Consider the following 18,362-nt stretch of genomic DNA (forward strand, 5'->3'; position numbering starts at 1 on the left):
TCTTCACCCTGGACCAGGAAGGTGCCCACCTTCTCTGGGCCCTGGCAGGCTCCTGGTAGCTGGCAGACTGCTCCAGAAGAGCGGTGGAGCGCTGGCTGCCAGTGGCTTGCTGGCTCATGTTTTGGGGCCACTGGATCAGGGGCCCCGGTGGCCACTGCGGGCTCTGTGCTGGCCAGCTTGGAGCTGGCACAGGCACTGTGGCCAGGGTCTACTCCTTTAATGGCTCCGGGGCTGGGGGAGAGGAGAGTAAGTTTTCCTGGTTGTGCCTAGATTGGCCACCAGGGCTCCCTGGGAAGGGCTGGAGGCCCCCTATTTTGAATTAAGTGTCTACACAGAACTTAAATTGAAATAGCTATTTCAAATTTGGTGTTACTCCTCGTAGAATGAGGTTTACCAAATTCGAATTAAGCACTCCGCTATTTCAAATTAATTTATCATGTATAGATGCTATTAAAGTTAATTCAAAATAACGGTTGTTATTTCGAATTAACTTTGCAGTGTAGACATACCCTCCCTAATGTAGACCCGGGCTTTGACAATTATAACTCCTCATCTGTCATTCCAGTTAAGCAGTGAAAATTATGCTGACTTAACTGAAAAATTTGCCTGTCTAAGGAAGGACTTAACAAGCATAGCTCTGTGTCTTGCAGACTTAGAAATACATGAATTATCTGAGCTACTGAAAATAAACTAGCTCTCAGTAAAATCACCAGTTAATACCAATCAAATTCAAATAAGGCCAATGTTATTAAGACTTTCTATCCCATCGGTTTTATATTATTTGTTATAACACTCAATTTAGAGATCTGCCTTAATTCCAAATATTCCACAGAAAGACATATATTTCTCTAGGCTTTTATTAGTGCAAAAATTAATTAAGAAAAAAAATTGTATTAGTTAAATGAAACTTAATTGAAAACCTGTTGGTTTACCTGCTTTCCATCTGTTGTTTATCAACTGGTTTTGAGCAGTGAAGAATTTCTCCAAATTATGCCTGAATATAATCTAAATTACTTAGAATTTTTTAGATTAGGGTTTAAAGAAGGCTGGGATTTATACAATAAAAACTGAAATAGGATTTTCTCTCTGAGGAACAGTACTTCTTCCTTCGAATTATTTAATGAAGAATGAATCAGGAAAAACCCTTCCATTAGTCAGGAATTAATGCTATTCATGGCTGTATAATACATATATGGTAGATGTTTCTAAATTGTAAAGTACATTTTTGCATCTTAAAACCAGATCAGAACTGAAATATAATGAAGTTTAAATCAAAGTAACACAGTTCATTGGGTACATTGACCTTTCTTGTACTTGAAAAAAGTGATATGTAGACATTTATGTTGCTATTTATGTCTCACAGTTTCTGTGCCCACATATGCACCATAATGTGGGTAAATGTGGAGGCTGCAATTTATTTAACCAATAGTAGTTAACACCCAAAAGTACTCAGTAAGAGTGTTCTAGCACTGGTCTCAGCTGTTATCTCTGGCTCCTGAGGTACTATACCTGAGGGTGAGAGCTAGAGGAAGGTCATGCCCTCTACACTATCAGGTCCATCCAGAGACTCTGGATGTCAAGCTCCCAGGCTTCCCCATACAAGAGGGAGAAGAACTACTCAGATATTTGTATGTCCTTTACCATATCATGCAAGTACCTAGGAAACTCAGTGGATTTAAGGGCCATTAAATGGAATGTTTATAACCTACAAGCTTCATTGGAAGCTCCCCAACAGGTCTCCTGGATGCCAGATGGGAGGTGGAAAAAAATCAACTTGTCCATTTCACCATGTGGGAAAATCTCTACCAGATTCCAAAACTGGTGACAGGCCGACATCATAGGAAACCCACATCTATGTAAACGTGAAAAGGTCAAGGGTAAAACATGAAGCCTTAATATCACTTTTGAAACCCTCGTGTAGAATGGGCAAACGGAAGAAACATCACATTACATACAAGATAATTTTTAAAATGGATGTAGTCCTACTTCTGAAACAATTTTAACTTGACTCCCTTAAATTTTAGTAACTGAATTGTTTCTAACAATTCTTCATTAAGCCAGTTAGCACTGAGCAATTTTATAAGGCTCGATGTCCCTTAGCAATTTATGATTTTTCCAGACTTTTAGTACTTTTATGGTTGTACAACAAATAATATATTTACACTCAAGACCCTATAATCAGTTGCTTGTTGTCTTGATCTGTGGACTGTGAACATTATTGTCTCTCACTGTTCTCCCTCTTCATGTCCCCTTAAAGATTTCTACTACCTTTCACTGTTGTGAAAGCCTTCCAAATAGTCCCATCAGTAAAATCCATTATTTCAGTCCAAAGGTTCACATTTATCTGTGGGATTTCTGCCAATCACACAGAGCTCTTTCCCCGCTCTTCACAGGGTCACTTTTCTTAACTGACTCTGGCCTTTAGTTCTGGCTCTGGCTTGTTTCTCTTATCATTGTCTCCCTTTTCCTACAGGAGAGAGTGCTCTATATACTGTCCTCCTCCAAACACATTTGTTCATGAATGGGCTGGCACAAATGTAATACGAAGATGATTTACATTTGGATTAACTGATTTGTTGAATTTGGCTGTCTCTCTCTTTTAAGTAATATTGTTGCTATTCCTGCTTTTGCAAAAATCGTGATGATCATTGTGGAAGCATTCTGACTACTGATTGCCACGGGACATGTGTGATTAGCATTTCCTTTCAATAGTTACAAGAATTTAGTTAGACATTTGGAATGAAAGTACAGGATTATAAGAAGACTATAGTACATAGATTTGAAATCTGAGGCAGACTCATGTGTAGTACCTTATTTTACAGTTTCCTTAAGAAAATATTGAATGGCTCCAACTTAAGCAAGATATGGCCACTAGAACTTTAACTTATACAAAGCAAACCTAGCATAGTATTCCAGGCTGTAGGAGGAACATTGGCTTCTTCTCAGATATCAATTTGGCCTTAAAAATATTGTCATGCTTTATTAGGTGGGTGAACAATTTTGGATCTGTGTATTATTTGTCTGAGTTGTAGTCTTAGTAAAAGCCTAGTTGCTACTTGAATCATCTGAAGCCATTGTACTGACTATTTCAAAACTGAATTTATTCCCATTTGGATTTTGAAATGTCACCTCAGGAGACTTATTTCACTATAAACATGGCTTATGGGCTGTAGCTGCATAGCTCTTTTGCATATGGTAAAGCGCCCTGGGATGCATTTGCATGAAAGGCGCTATATAAACTCATTTTATATTACATTGTATTGTATTGTGACAAGTGCAATAAGCTCTAGGTTTCCTATCCATTAAAGAACTCATTTCACAGCTCACTAATTATGTGACTAAGAAGAGGAAATAGGCCCTTTTCTCTTTTAGGTATGGTGAGCAGATAGCAGAGTTCATTTCCTCTGGCTCACTCTGAGTCTTGGTCTCAGTTTTGGTGGCAATACTTGCCACTCACTATTTATCAAACAAAATGGAAGAGACATCTTGGTTTCTTTGTGGAGCATATAGTATTGGTTGAGTGATTAGCTCAATACAGTAGTTAGCACAATGTTGGTTAGCATTTACTGGATTTCAACAGCCTATTTATTTGGAGGGACACAAGATAACAATTAAAATGGATATGAATTTTAATGTAAATCTGAATTGCCTCTTATTTATAGGAAAAATTGGTCAAATCAACCTTACGGGATTAAACAGATTTCCTAAAAAGTGTTTAGTGAATGTGCTGAGCACCTTTGGGACTCTATCTTCTTTGTAATTCTAAAATAGAAAAAATATTAATATTTTCACTGCCTGTGCATGTTCCTGTTAGCTGAGGCCTTTGTAATCTTTCATTTTTCTCCTTGCCCAAGAGAATAATGTGTTCATTGATTTATACATGCATAGTATGATTTATATAGCCCCCTCGGGTACCAGTTTTTTAATATTGCAAACAAGTCATCTTACTTGGCAGAAGTCTGCAGTGATCCAGGATAGTATGTAACTGGGGCCTTATATCAGATTTAAAAAAGAAAAGCTAAAACCGAAGAGCTTGACATTTCTGATGTAGGAACTCGGTAACTATGTTTCATTTTACAGTGCTGCACAGGAAGTCATGCTCTTTTTTTTGTATTATAACAAACAGTGGGATAGATTTTTTTTCTCTTTCTCTTTTTTTATTCTCTGCCATGCACATTCAATTTTGTGTTCACTGCATTGATTTCAATCTAATTTCAGACTGACGCAGCTTTAATGTATGATGCAGTTCACGTGGTGTCAGTGGCTGTCCAGCAGTTCCCACAGATGACTGTCAGTTCATTACAGTGTAATCGGCACAAACCCTGGCGCTTTGGGACCCGCTTTATGAGTCTCATTAAAGAGGTATGCTATTAATTAGATATGTTCTGGTTTCATCTCCCCTCCCTCCACGCTATTTCCCCTTCTCCATCCTCAGTCTACTTTACATTTATTTTTTTAGCAGGTAGGACTCTTTCTGCTTGTTGGGTGGAGGGAGACTTGCAGTCAAAGCTGCTTTTACATTTAAAGCTGCACATATGGCTGATCATACAGGAACAATTTTAAAGTACACAAAAAAGTGAAAGTACTGGACTGCAAACAGATGAAATAACTGTGGAATGTCTGTGATGCCAAAATGATTACAGAGGCAAATAAGTAACAAATAATTCTAAAAGCAAAATTCTAGCCTTTATTCCTTGGTCCACCACTACCCACGTAACCTATACCTCAGCCATTTCCTCTTTATTCTGTTCAGTATTTATTCAGAACATCTCTGATAATATGCAAAAATATAGGCTTGAATATTTTCTTCCCTAAATGTCTTTGATTTGTGTGTTTTGCCTCAATATAACTTCTCTTGGATTTGTGTTTAAAAGTTAGTACTTATACAGTCATGCATAATTTAGGATATTGAGGGTCAACACTGTACATTGTTTTAATATGTTGCCCTATACATGCTTAGTACTGAAATTTCCATTGTAAGTATAGGAAATACTGTAGTAAAGATAAATACAGCGGTGCAATAAAATTCTGTTTTTAACTATGCCTATGTGTAAGATCATATATTGCTGTTCTGACATTTTTTCTTTAACACTTTCACTATAAGAGATATTATTAGGAATGTAATATGCTTCTTATTTTTAGTTATTAACAATTACCATTTTTGCAGAACCCATTAATGGTATCATTTGGCTATACCATTTAAAAATTGTCATCTTTAAATCACAAGAAAATAGGGCATTGTGCTTTCTAAGATTAAGCCTTCACTTCTGATGAGTGCTGACCCAAGGCCTTCAGTGTCATAGGTGATGGAAATAGCAGTGCTGCTTGAAGTGGTTTTCTTTAAATACAGAGCTTAGTTTGGTTAAATGGCTCTTAGGATTTGTGCTATAAAATTGTTCCAGCACCTCTGGCACTGCCTGCTGTTGCCAAAGTATTTGAGGCTCAGCACCTCACACCATCACAACCTGATTTGCAGAAAAGTAAAATGGTAGAAATTAAACAAATCGAGTCCATAGCATGGGGAAATAAAAATGGCAATTATAAATGTTTGAGGAAATAAATGGGATAAAATGGTGTCCTTGGCCTCTGTTTGTCAGAGGCTGGAGAGAGATGGCAGGAGACAAATCGCTTGATCATTGTCTTCGGTCCACCCTCTCTGGGGCACCTGGTGCTGGCCACTGTCAGTAGACAGGATACTGGGCTAGAAGGACCTTTGGTCTGACCCAGTACGGCCGTTCTTATGTTCTTATGTTATGTTCTTATGAAAGTTAATGAAAACAGACATTTATCATACTAAGACCAACCTTTTTTTTTTTTTTTGGCTAATATAGAAGGCTGTTAAGATATTGTTTGCACTGATTAAGGAAAGTTTGGTTCAAGTACGAAAAACCCTGTAAATTTCAGAAATTATTATGGTGATGCAATAATTTTATTTTTAAATCAGCCACAAGGTAAATTATTTAAATGCAATGAATAATTAATGTCCCCATTTTGGTGGAAAATATTTTTTTTTATTTCTTATTTATGGACATTATTTTTCTTCTTTCATAGGCCCACTGGGAAGGTCTCACAGGCAGGATAACTTTCAACAAAACCAATGGCTTAAGGACAGATTTTGATTTAGATGTGATCAGCCTCAAGGAGGAAGGTCTTGAAAAGGTACTTGAGATGTTCAGTCTATTTATTTGGAAAGTAAAATGAAGTATTATGTAAATACTTAAATATTTTTCCTATATGAATAAGCTATTTATACTGTGTTACAATTATATCACACTGAATGGAGATGCAATTTCTATTCTTAAGAGGGAGGCAGCCTTTAATAAACAACCTTACAAAAACATCATCATTTATTAGGATGGAAATAAAGAGCTCATTCATAATTAGTAAGTAGAGATAAAGTATTACTTAGGACAATTAAAGCATTTTGTTTTGTTTAATGTGTTATATTAGCATGGCCTTCATTAACTGGGTAGAAACTACATGTCTACTATTATAATTAAGAGGCACTTGGATTTTGCTCTGAATATTTGGATATACAATTCATACCCATAGCGAGATTACAGATTATGGATAACCAGAAATATATATAAATAATCAACATGTAACCATAGAACAAGTACCAAAAATGAAAGAGAAGATTTTTTAAGTATAACAAGTTAAAAGTTTAAAACAAATGTAAAGGTTCTCTAGAGATAGTAAATAATAAGCTATATTTCACAAAAGTTGATGAAGAAGGACACAGAGGGCTGTCTACTGAGCTGAGTGTTTCCAGAAGTGCTGGGAGTTTCTACAGGTTTTTTTTTTAAATCTGTTTAATGGATTTTGTTAGGAAACTCTGGGAAGTCAGCATAATGTGGGGAGGATTCTGAAAATCTATGGAAAAATTAAACAGCTTTTAACTGTAAAACAAGAAAATAAATTGAGAATATCTGCCCTCTTCCATATGCTCTAGACATACATTTAACAGGGATTTGGTCAACCCCACTTCAAAATGAAGTTTATACCAATACAGTAATAAACACCCACAGCACCCCACTGATCTGGCCCAGGATCGAAATTCTACTCCTCAGAAGTCAATGGTTACATCCCAGTTGATTTTAATAGTGCTAGAGTTGCATCACAGATCTTCAAAACAGTTACTCTACCCCTCTTTAGATTCCTGAATGAAATGATTAGTTTTCAGAAGTGTCCCGTTCTCTGGACAGATAATTGCTTATGAAGAAATTCCTGGGTGTGAACAATTTTGAAAATCTGGCCATATATTAAGGTGTTTCAATGGGAGCTAGTGGAGGATGAACTCCATTGAAAATCTACTCCGTAATGCATGGCCTTCTTCAACTGAGTCCAGAATAGACTTATAAAGTGTGTCTTGTTTCAGCTACATTACAAATAATGATTCTGGAGACTAGCTGATGGAACACATAGAAGGAGTTTGTTTTCATAGAGCATTACAAGGCTTTCTTTGATGAGAGGGGATTGTCTGCAATAGATCTCCATTTAATTAGGAGAATTAACAAATGTATGTATTTAAACTGAGCTTGCTAGGTAAATTAAAAGCTAGGTCGGTGAATATATGATTCCTATGTGAAAATAGAAAGGATGGAAATGATCTATAAAGATAGTCATATCATAAGAAATGTAAGTGTTTTTGTACTATACAAGGACTGTGGGAATAAGCAAAAGCTAGAAGTGATACAGTTATCAATCACAAGATATTATTATTGATGGTTACCTTGAGCAAGAGATGAAGGAGCAGTATGGACCTGAGCCCAAGAGGGGTTCAATCCCCTCAGCTTTGAATGACTTCACAGGGACTTGAGGATATTCAGGTCCTCTCAGGATCTGGCCTGATAGTAGAGTCAGAAATATTCACAAAACCAACATGATACAGTTTAATAATGAATAAATATGAAATACTATGGTGAGAATATAGGAGAGAAAAATCAAGGCGATACGACAAGCATTTGGAACAGACACTGAAGACTGAAGGAGTGTAACAACAATAAGCAGTGTAAATCATAAATCTTACCAGACAAGCTTGTTTGCTTTTTTGATAGAAATAAAAAAAATAGCAGATGAAAGAAACACAGTAGGTGTAATATATTTAGGTTTCAGTAAAATATTTGATTCTGTATTTCACAATCTTCCTTGAAAAATGAATAGAAATTACCTTGGCAGTGGTAATCACTGGTAACCAGTGTCATGCAAATTGAAACTTGTCTGAAAGACCATCAACAAAAGATATCAATAAATGGCAAGGTATTTAGCTAGAGAGAGAGTATATGTTGTCTTCCAGAGTGATCTGTGTTATATCTATCCTTGTTAAACAGCTTATTAAACATAATTATTGATCTGGAAAAGGGACTCAAACTCACAGTTGATACATCTGAAATTAGGAGATATGAATCACAATCAAGATATAGAAATAAAATAAAGGCCCACAGAGAGATTAGAAATTTGGGAAGAAAATTCAGTAAGAAGCTTTTTACCCTGGAAAAAAATGCAGACATACCTCTGAAGAAATAAGAGTGAAACATTTGGAAGGAAAATACTAATGCTGAACAAGATATAAAGAACAGTCATATAGAAATAGTGAGCTACAAATGTTAAAAAAAAGCACTATTTTGAGATTCCTGCTACAAAGGTATCACAGGAAGTTAATAATCCTTTTCTATATGGTTTATTTTTCGGGTATTATCAAAATATATTGACAAAATGCGGGAAGAGCAACAAAAATAATCAGACCCTGGAGGAACTGGCTTGTGTGGAAAAGTTAAGAGTTTAAACATTTTATTTTAGGTAAATAGTGACCGAGAATGATATATTGATTTATATGTATACGAGTATGCACAACAAATATGGCTAAACGAGTAGAATCATGAAACTAACAAACAGTAAAATTAAGGCTATATATTATGGCAAACTTTCTTACAATTAAATGGATCAATCAGCAAAACAGCCTTCAAATAATGGAAGACCCATCTCTTGAGACTTATAAAATTTTGTTAAATTAAACCTTAGGTATGGTGCAATAAGAAATGATCCTATATCAGACTGAATATACTTAAGGGCTTGACTACATGGGAACATCAAGGAAAAATGATCTGAATTAAGTAAATGTGTGAAATTGAAGTGGATTAGTTAATCCACTAGTTTCAATCCCTCTTGTTCAGAACTAAAGTTGCCTTAATTCAGTTTTGTTTAATTAATTCCAGAAGTAATTAAACTAAAGCAACTCCTCTTTAATTCTGTATGAGGTTGTTCACACAGACATTTATTATGGTTTAACTAATCCACTTGAAATTCATACTTTAAATTAATTAAGATTAATTCTCCTGGATATACCCATTTTTTTAAAATCTTGGCCATAGAGAATAACAGACCTGTAAGCAATAAAACATCATCAATGTACAAACAGCAATGAATGCAAGACAAACTAGTTTTTAAAAATATCACATGAAAATGAAGAATTAGAGTTCAGTAAACAAAGTATGTTAGTTTTATCATTAGTGAATTTGGATATAGTTAAACTTATGTTAATGACAGTCCCAAATTGCTGAAATCTATGATAGTAATCAAACTATCACTCCGATTGTAGTGAAACATTACATATAGTAAGATAGTTCAGTAGGGAAAATTACTTTAAGTTGGTCCCACTATACAGGTTCTTTACTAAAACATTTGATACATTGTGTCCTGAAATACTACTAGTGAAACAAGAATAAAATTGCCTTGAACAAGAACACTGTCAGAAATATTGAAAATTGGCTGAAGGATGTAGACATAGGATAATGATAGATGGCATGAACTGAGCTGAAAAGTATGCTCCAGTATTACACAGCAAGACCTAGTTTTATTTTAATATCTTCAGTAATGACTTGGAAGGAGGAGTTCATGGCACATTACTTAAATTAAAAAATATGAAAATGGGAGATATTACAAATGCCAGAGAGGACAAACAAATGAAACAAGAAGATATGGAGAAATCAGAAATACATGCAATAACAAAGTAAATTTCAAACAAGTAGGTTAAATATTTTTGGAGGAAAATGGAATATGGAACTCAGTGATTAAATGGGAAGGATTTACATGGGATTTAAAGGATTTGAGAAATGAAGATAGCTCAGATTGTGAAGTAATAAGCAGTATAGAAATGTCTAATGACTACAAAAATAATAATGACAAGATGGTACAGTATATAGGAGTTTGATGTGTGTTATGGGTTGAAAAGCCAATGTGATTTTAGCTGCACATTTGAAAGATTCGCAGTACAAATCACAGACGTGTTGATCCCTCTTCATGCAACACTAATGACCATCCTGCATCTTGAAGTGGGGGGATGGATGAATGCTTTATGGATGGATGACGGCAGGGTGGTGGCTTAAAAAGAGGTGTTTATTAAAGGAATGAATGGGGACTTTTACAGTTTGTATGGCAGGGAGAGATCACCTTCATTATTATAGCCCACATTAACCCTCCTTTGAGGTGGGGGTGGATGGTAAGGTCCTGGATACTAAATTTGTTGGAGGGACCTGGATAGAAAAAGAGAGGGAGTTAGAATGATCCCAGCAATGGATTTGCCTGATGGATATGGATGGAAAAAGAGGAGAAGCTGGTAAAAGCCCCTCAGATAATTACAGGATAAGCATGAGGTTATCTGTACTGTACATTGTTATCTCCTAGGTAATCCATATATCTAATAATAAGTTACAGTCTTATTAAACCCATGCCAAATGTCTCCTGTCCTTTTTCTGACATAGCTATTCAAAGACACCACATCTAGAATAGCACATGTAAGCTTGGGCACCTCACTGCCAGAAAAAGTCAACATTTTTAGGGTAATTCTGAAAACAACAGCCAAAGAGCATTTGGTTATTAATAAAAATGATATTTTCACCTGTATAAACAGGTGATAAATTGCATATAATTTATGTTGTTAAATATCTGTGGGTAAAATCTCATTTGACTGGCATACAGTAAACTCCTCCCTGATCTAGACATGAATTCAGCCAGGATCAGCTTCAAGTTGAGTACAATACACTGCAACACTATTTCAAAATAACTAGCAATATTTTGAAATAACTTAGTCCATGTCTACACAGCAGGAACTTATTTTGAAATAGTGTCAACATACTGTCAAGTTGGAGGACTTCTTACTCCAACTCCTGTAACCTTCATTGTATAAGGAATAAGAGAAGTTGGAAGAAGAATGCACTATTATGAAATAAGTGCTGTGTAGATGCTCCCTATTTCGAAATAAGATATGCAGTTGACGTAGCTTAATTAGCATAGCTTATTTTGAGTTAAGCCCTGCAGTGCAGACACACCCACAGAGTCTTAGGATTTGTATTAAATCATATAGTTCCTGGCAAATATAGTAGCTTCAGAAGGAATATGAGGTTGTTCAAGAGAAGGTTAAAAACTTGATTTCTAAACTCAATTCATCTGAAGAAGTGGGTTGTGCCCACCAAAATTCATGATACCATCTACATTTTTTGTTAGTTTCCAAGGTATTGCAGGACTAATCGTTATACGTTTCCTCAGAAAGTGGAATAGAATTTTTTCAGAAATAATTTTGGCAGATTGCTATAGACAGGACTAAAAGCAAATCTTTACAACATGATATGTGGTAAAAGAAAAAGAGCACTTTAAACATTTTTCAGCAGATTTGTTGAGGCTGTTCTGGAGCTTTCAAAAGAACTAAGCTAAATCACTTCATTTCTCCAGATACTTTATATTAGAATACTACAGTATCTCTGAGCTCTCCTTTGCACAGTGATTTTATTCTCTATACCTGTGACTTTCACCCTTTGCAAGTTCTGGTAATGTTTGAGATAGTGTTATGAGTTTTGTCTGGCACTAATACTTGTGCAAAGTAAATACAGTAATTTGTTCACATCTGAAATTCTTTCCATGAACATTTGTGGGAGTAAATTTGGTTACTTTAATTTTTGTGGAAAGCGAACACAAGATGATTGAGCACAAATTAAGCTAATTCATTTTAAAATGTGAATTGCTATTACAAGACTGTATCTTATGGTATTTGCTGAGCTCTGTATTTTGGATAATGCAGTGAATATTTTTAGGAGACTTCTGATCATCTTTCAGTTTCATTATCACCTTAAAGACAAACAAAACATATAGACAGTATTTTTTGTTAGTCTATAAAGTGCTACTAAACTATTTGTTGGTTTTTAAGTTTTTCCTGTTACAGACTAACTCAGCCTTAGAGAGCCTGAATTGTAATTTTACATAATAAATTAACTTGGTTTGATTCCACTACATTTTTTGCCTTAAGGAAATTATTTGTTTTCTAGTTTTCAATGAGAATATTTTACTAAATCTATTCAGTTCTTAAGGCTGCTTGAGAGTTAAAATACTTGCACTAAACAAATTGAGTGCAGCTGATTTGGTGCCAACGTTAATTTTCAACTGTAACTTTGCTTCATGGAGATATAGCTATTAGTAGACATGCTGCATTACTTGCAAACAGTAGCAGGGTCTGCACATGTATGGTATAATGTGTTGAAGCTTCGCTTACGCAAAAGAGATGGTGCATAAGATGGCACAACTGTGACAGTCTGACTCTCTCTTTCCTTCAGTTTTAAAAACTCTTTATTCACAGTTTTTAAAAAATAAACACAATGCTATCACATGCAACTGTTAGTATAGCTATGAAGAGAAAACAATAGGATTTTTTGACACAAATTAATTTTCCTTTAAATAATATAATTGCCTATGAGACTAGGAAAACCAAAATTTTAATGTTGTAAACCTCAGTGATTTGTGAATGTGGTTAGATTAACAGAAACATGTTACACTGAAAAATGCAGTGAAGGAAATAACTTTAATTGCCTATAGGTATCAGAATTTGTAGACAGGCTTAACAAAATAATATATGCGGTTTACTGAATTTAAAATTTGAAATGGATAATGCATACTTTCAGGATTCACATAAGTATTGCCTTACATATCTGTATCTGCATTATTCATAGACTATTTTCCTTCAGCGATAATCTCTGAATATTGTGTAAACATAATGGAAATTAATCCAATCTAACACTACCCACCTTAGTCTTATAAAGGAACAGCATTAACAATCTCAGGTCTCTCCTAGTCTCAGCCTTCTCTTTCCAGCTCCCATCTTATCCTCCCCTATTCTTATCAGTTCCCTTCTACAAGTCACCTATTACTGCTTTCCCTATCTTCTCTGAACTTTGCCAACCACTTCATAGGTGGCTGAGCAATGGAGGCAGCAGCAAGTGGAGGCAGGGAACTGTTGCTTACTTTCCCTGCCTGAGTTCCTACTGTTCTTAATGACCGGTGCTTTCTTAGCCAGTGGGTTGTGAATTTCTGATCACCCCTTAGTGACCGATTTCCTGGTGGCATGCGACTGACTGGAAAGCACTGCATTACAGCTCTCTGGTCTGAGAGACTGGAAATATTGTAATTGTTACTCCTTCCCAGGGATGCTCAATGCTCACATGAAAAAACTGAAACATGCCAGTTCCTTTCTTACTCTGATTTAAAGACTCTCCACCTTGTTTCCCCAGAAGGATGAGTGATGGGGAAGAGAGCTCACATCAAGTACATGAAATATATAGTGTCCCTTCTGAACAAAACCTGACCTCAGTGGTTGTGTGTGTAGATGTGTGTGTGTGCGTGAGCATGCTGAGAGTACAGTAGCCTGTGGAGCGGGGAGAGGTGGAGGAGTACAGCAGTCCCTGCTGGAGTGAGAAATGGGAAAATTTCCCTCCGCTGAAAAAGGGAAAATGACAAGCTCAGGAGTGGTAACATAATGGGAGGTAGAAGGTGAGGGGTGGGAATAAGGTAGGGGTCACCAGGCGCCAAGGTGTTGCACTATCACACCAAGTACAGAAGCTCGGCTTCCACAGTCTCTGCATCAGGTTGCACACTGACAATGTTAGGGCCTGTCAGGCTGCCCCAGGAAGGATTGCCCCTCTTTTGTCAGTATTGATTGGGGACTTATGTACCATAATAAACTAAAATAAGAGAAAAAATAAAAAATAATCTTGTCTCTAAAGAGAAATACCAAGGTATAAATTTATCACTCGGTTATTCGAATTTTACACTGGGTGTAAGTATTGATTTTAGTGGAATTATATAGCCATAAAGTGGAGAAATGCAGCCCCATGAGACACAAACTAAACTCTTTACTTAGTCAAAACTGCTATTGACTTTTTCTGGGATAAGGCCTGGAAGGTCCTAAATGTTAGTAGATATGTGTACAGTATCTTATTGTCAAATCAATCACACTTAATAAAAGTTGAATTCTCCCCATTGTATTTTCCTCAAAATATTTTTGCCCTCATGCTAACTACGATGAGAAGGAATACTGAATGTTCCGCAAATCAATTTCCCCTTGGCTATCAAGTTATCATCAGAGGTGGTTTGTGTTGGAGATGAAAGTTTAAATGGGAATTTAAGCATACAGTGACTAAAATTTTTTTGCATATTTTGCCCTTAAGGTCACACTTCACCAGACACACTTCAAAGTGAAATGAATCATACTATAAATAAGCAGACTTTAATATAACAATAGCAAATAATGCCGTAGAGGTGAATAATAAGTGTTAGCAGTCTTAACTTTTCCTTTTCAGCAGCGGTGGGGAACCTCAGACTTGGGGACCAGATACAGCCCCCAGCTTGCCTGGATCCAGCCCCTGGGGCATAGGGCCCTCTCAGGATTGGGGATCCTTGCTGGCACTACAGCCCCACCTCGCTGCCCACCGCAAGGCTAGCATACATAAAATGTACTAGGCTGGTCCCCCTAGGCTCTGCTGTGTGAGGGAAATGTGAGGAGTGTCTATCTCCTCAGTTGAAAGCCAGATCAGTGAGGGTTGTGGGGGAAGGAGGGGGTTTGGTAGTTTCTCACTTGTATGTGGCCCCTAACTGATTTTTCTGAGAGTCAGCGGCCCCCAGTTTAAAAAAGGTTCCCCACCCCTGCTTTACAGTATTCTGTGCAAAGTGCCTGAGAGAATGGATGGACAATTTATAATGTGCATATGTTATTTTATAGATTGGAACTTGGGATCCACCAAGTGGCCTTAACATGACAGAGAATCAGAAAGGAAAACCAGCAAACATCACAGACTCTCTGTCCAATCGCTCTTTAATTGTTACCACCATTTTGGTAAGTAATTATATTTGCATTCCTTTTCTGGAAATATGGATGTACATGAAAGTGGATAGAAGAAGCTGTACTAATTACATTGGTAATGAACATTATGTCATGTATTTTACAGTTATTTAGCAATTACTGTGTAATGAATGAGATGCAGTGTTAATTTAGTCATGGATTTTTATTCTGGTCTAAGTTGATGTGTATTTACATTCATTTTAGTGCAATCTCATTTATTTAATAATTTAGGTTTGCGTATTATTTACTAAAATCTTTAAATTTAGACAAAACAAATTAATCTGGACATGTTTAGAAAAAAAAAAGATGTGTTTATTTAAATGAAATTGAAAGATGATTAGGCCACAGGTTCAAATTCAGAACATTGTTACGACTTTTGTCAGTCAGATAAAACTGTAAAGTTTTATAATAACAAACAGTAGCACCTGTTTTCAGTCCTTTTCATCATAATTATTTTTAAAATGGAAACCTTATTTTTAATCAGATGAAAAGATTTTTAATCTTAACAATTATCTTAAATCAAATGAACAATTTTCCTCAGTATTTTTTCTACATCATCAATACATTAATATCAATATGCCAGATATTTTAGCTTTCTTCTATTAATATATTTGAACCCAAAAGAAGGTCTTAAGATATTTATGCTACTTGACTCCCACCATTTTGCATTTACAGGTATTAGAATGCAACCTACTTTTTCTTTTATTGGACAAACTTCTGTTGGTGAGAAAGATAAACTTTCAAGTGATATAAAGTTCTTCTTTGGTTCTGGGAAAGGTACTGTGAGAATCACAGATAAATGCAAGGTGGAATAGATAATTTAGCATAAGTAGTTAGCAGAGAGTTTCCTGCTTCTGGTGATGAGCTTGGAGAGGTGGAGTATTGTTTAAAGGCCAGAAGTGGGGATTCATTGCTTTTCATTTCTGGACTTCATACAACCCATCCAATCTCTCCAAGCTCATCATCAGACATTAGCTCCTCAAAGGACACCAACTCAAAGCATTACCACATCATGCCAGAACAAATAACACACACACACACACGCACACACACACACACACACACACACACACATATATATATAATGACCTCCTCATTATTCACTATCCAACCATCTTTGACTCACCTCCTGAATTCATCAATAATGACTATATTTTCTTCCAGATCAGTGATAACAATATTGGACCAAGAAATAAAACCTGCAGGGCCCCACTATAAACATCCCTACTAATTGTCAATTCTCCATTAACAATTATATTTTGAGATCTATCCATCAGTGAGATTTTAATCTATTTAGGCCATGAGTCACATTGAGTTAGTATAGTCGTAACTAGTAGAGCCAGAGTGCTGTGTTTGCAAAAAAGTAAAATCCACCTAATGCAACAGGCTTTGCCTCTATGAACCAGAGGTGTACATTGGAATGGCCACATACATTTATATCTGGGACATATGCCAAAGTGGAGATAAGAGCTATATTATATTATGGTTTTGCTTAAGTTGTATAGACATATGTCCTCATCTCATGATTGATACACTAGAGATACACTTGTTCTGCAATAAGTGCCTTTATAAACCTCAATTATGGTTTGTTGAAGGTTCAAATAATTCTTGTTGCTTGAAAACAAAAGACATAGGAAGGGTAGTGCTTAAAATAATTAAAGGTCCAAACTTTTTCTTGTATCTGTTGATACAAAAATAGACTTGGAAAGATTGGATTTTAATCAGTAAAGATTAGGTAACATCTACTTCACCGTACACTCGCAAACTGACAAAAAAAGCTTTCAATTAATAAAAATGTACAGATAGGCAAAGTAAGGAAAATGCTGTTTTATAATTTATTATAGTTCAGTTGAGGGGTACATACTTTGTATATTTTGATGTTGACATTTTATGGTTTTGTGTTTTTCAAAGCTTTAAAAATTTTAAATGTCAATGTCCATTGTCATTAAATAATTGTCTTTCTCCATTCCATAGTTTCCCACATCTTTGATGATTTAAATTGATAAAGTGATAACAAATGCTTAAAATCCAGAATGTTGTGCAACTGTGTAATTTTAAATTAATCCAAATAAAAAAGTTTACTAATAATTGATATTATCCATCAAAATTATAACAAATATAAATTGAATTCTGACAAGTTTATAAATATGGTGGTTTGTTTTGAATTCACAGAATAGGTGTGATTCCTTGCATTGTAGCATCATCTTTTTGTATTTAATAAATGTGTTAGCATGTAGAACACGTTATTTTCTATATTCTCTGGATACACAATTATTAGGCAGGAAATATTTTTTCTTTTTTTATTTCACTATACAGGCAGTCCCCGGGTTACGTACAAGATAGGGACTGTAGGTTTGTTCTTAAGTTGAATTTGTATGTAAGTCGGAACTGGTACATATTGTAGGGGAAACTCTAGCCAAACATTTCTCCAGAGCTCAGTTTTATTCTCCCAAACCTCACTTCCCTCAGTCCTTTATTCTCAAGCTGAGGTGTCTGCTGAGAAAAGCTGCTCTGCGTCTCCCTGGTCTGCTGGGGAGGGGAGGGGGCGCAAGCTTCGCGTCTCCCTGGTCTGCTAGGGGGAAGCAGCTAGTGCGGGGTTGCCTCACCCCGTTTGTAAGTAGGGATCCGATGTAAGTCGGATCCATGTAACCCGGGGACTGCCTGTATTATACTAGTGAAATTTCAGCTGTACAGCCCACAGTGAAAGGGTACGTGTCAGGAACAAAGTTTTAAAAAAATAATGGAAATGTTAAAATCAAAGAGTAGCATTCGAGGAAGTTACAGCTTTGGGATCCCTCCAACAGGTTCTGCAATAGCAACTAAAATAATTTAGAAGACCATGTTTTTTGTGCTGCTACTCCTGCTAATATTTTTGCTTATCCAGTGTCACTAAGGTACTGTGAAGGAAGAATATATTCCCAGAAGGGCAGCATGGTATAAGTGCTGGCTGCAAACTGGGGAAAAAAAGGATAGTGTAGAAAAATACACAGCTGGCATGCCAGATGTATGCCACTGCTGATCCATCTGTAGCACATGGTACATGCCAGCCACTTTGCTTGTTACTATACAGAGAGGCAGGGAATCTAGTGACAGAAAATTTCCAGTGCAGCTATAGAAATGCAAAGATAGAACATGGAAAACACACTTTTCTGTTTATTTCCACACTTTTATCTTCTTTCTTACGTTTGAAAATATTGTCAGA

General features: G+C 36.0%; 1 protein-coding gene across 1 annotated transcript in view; it reads left to right on the forward strand.

The window, feature by feature from the left end:
- GRIK2 (glutamate ionotropic receptor kainate type subunit 2) overlaps window positions 1-18,362 on the forward strand; it is a 621,233-nt gene that overhangs the window by 333,480 nt on the left and 269,391 nt on the right. Inside the window, exons 8-10 of the mRNA XM_075923935.1 lie at window positions 4,219-4,362; window positions 6,052-6,159; window positions 15,041-15,154. Coding sequence (XP_075780050.1) covers window positions 4,219-4,362; window positions 6,052-6,159; window positions 15,041-15,154 — 366 coding nt within the window. The remainder of the gene's footprint in view (window positions 1-4,218; window positions 4,363-6,051; window positions 6,160-15,040; window positions 15,155-18,362) is intronic.

Source organism: Pelodiscus sinensis, chromosome 3 (genome assembly GCF_049634645.1).
Source record: "Pelodiscus sinensis isolate JC-2024 chromosome 3, ASM4963464v1, whole genome shotgun sequence".
In the NCBI taxonomy this organism is placed as follows: domain Eukaryota; kingdom Metazoa; phylum Chordata; order Testudines; family Trionychidae; genus Pelodiscus; species Pelodiscus sinensis.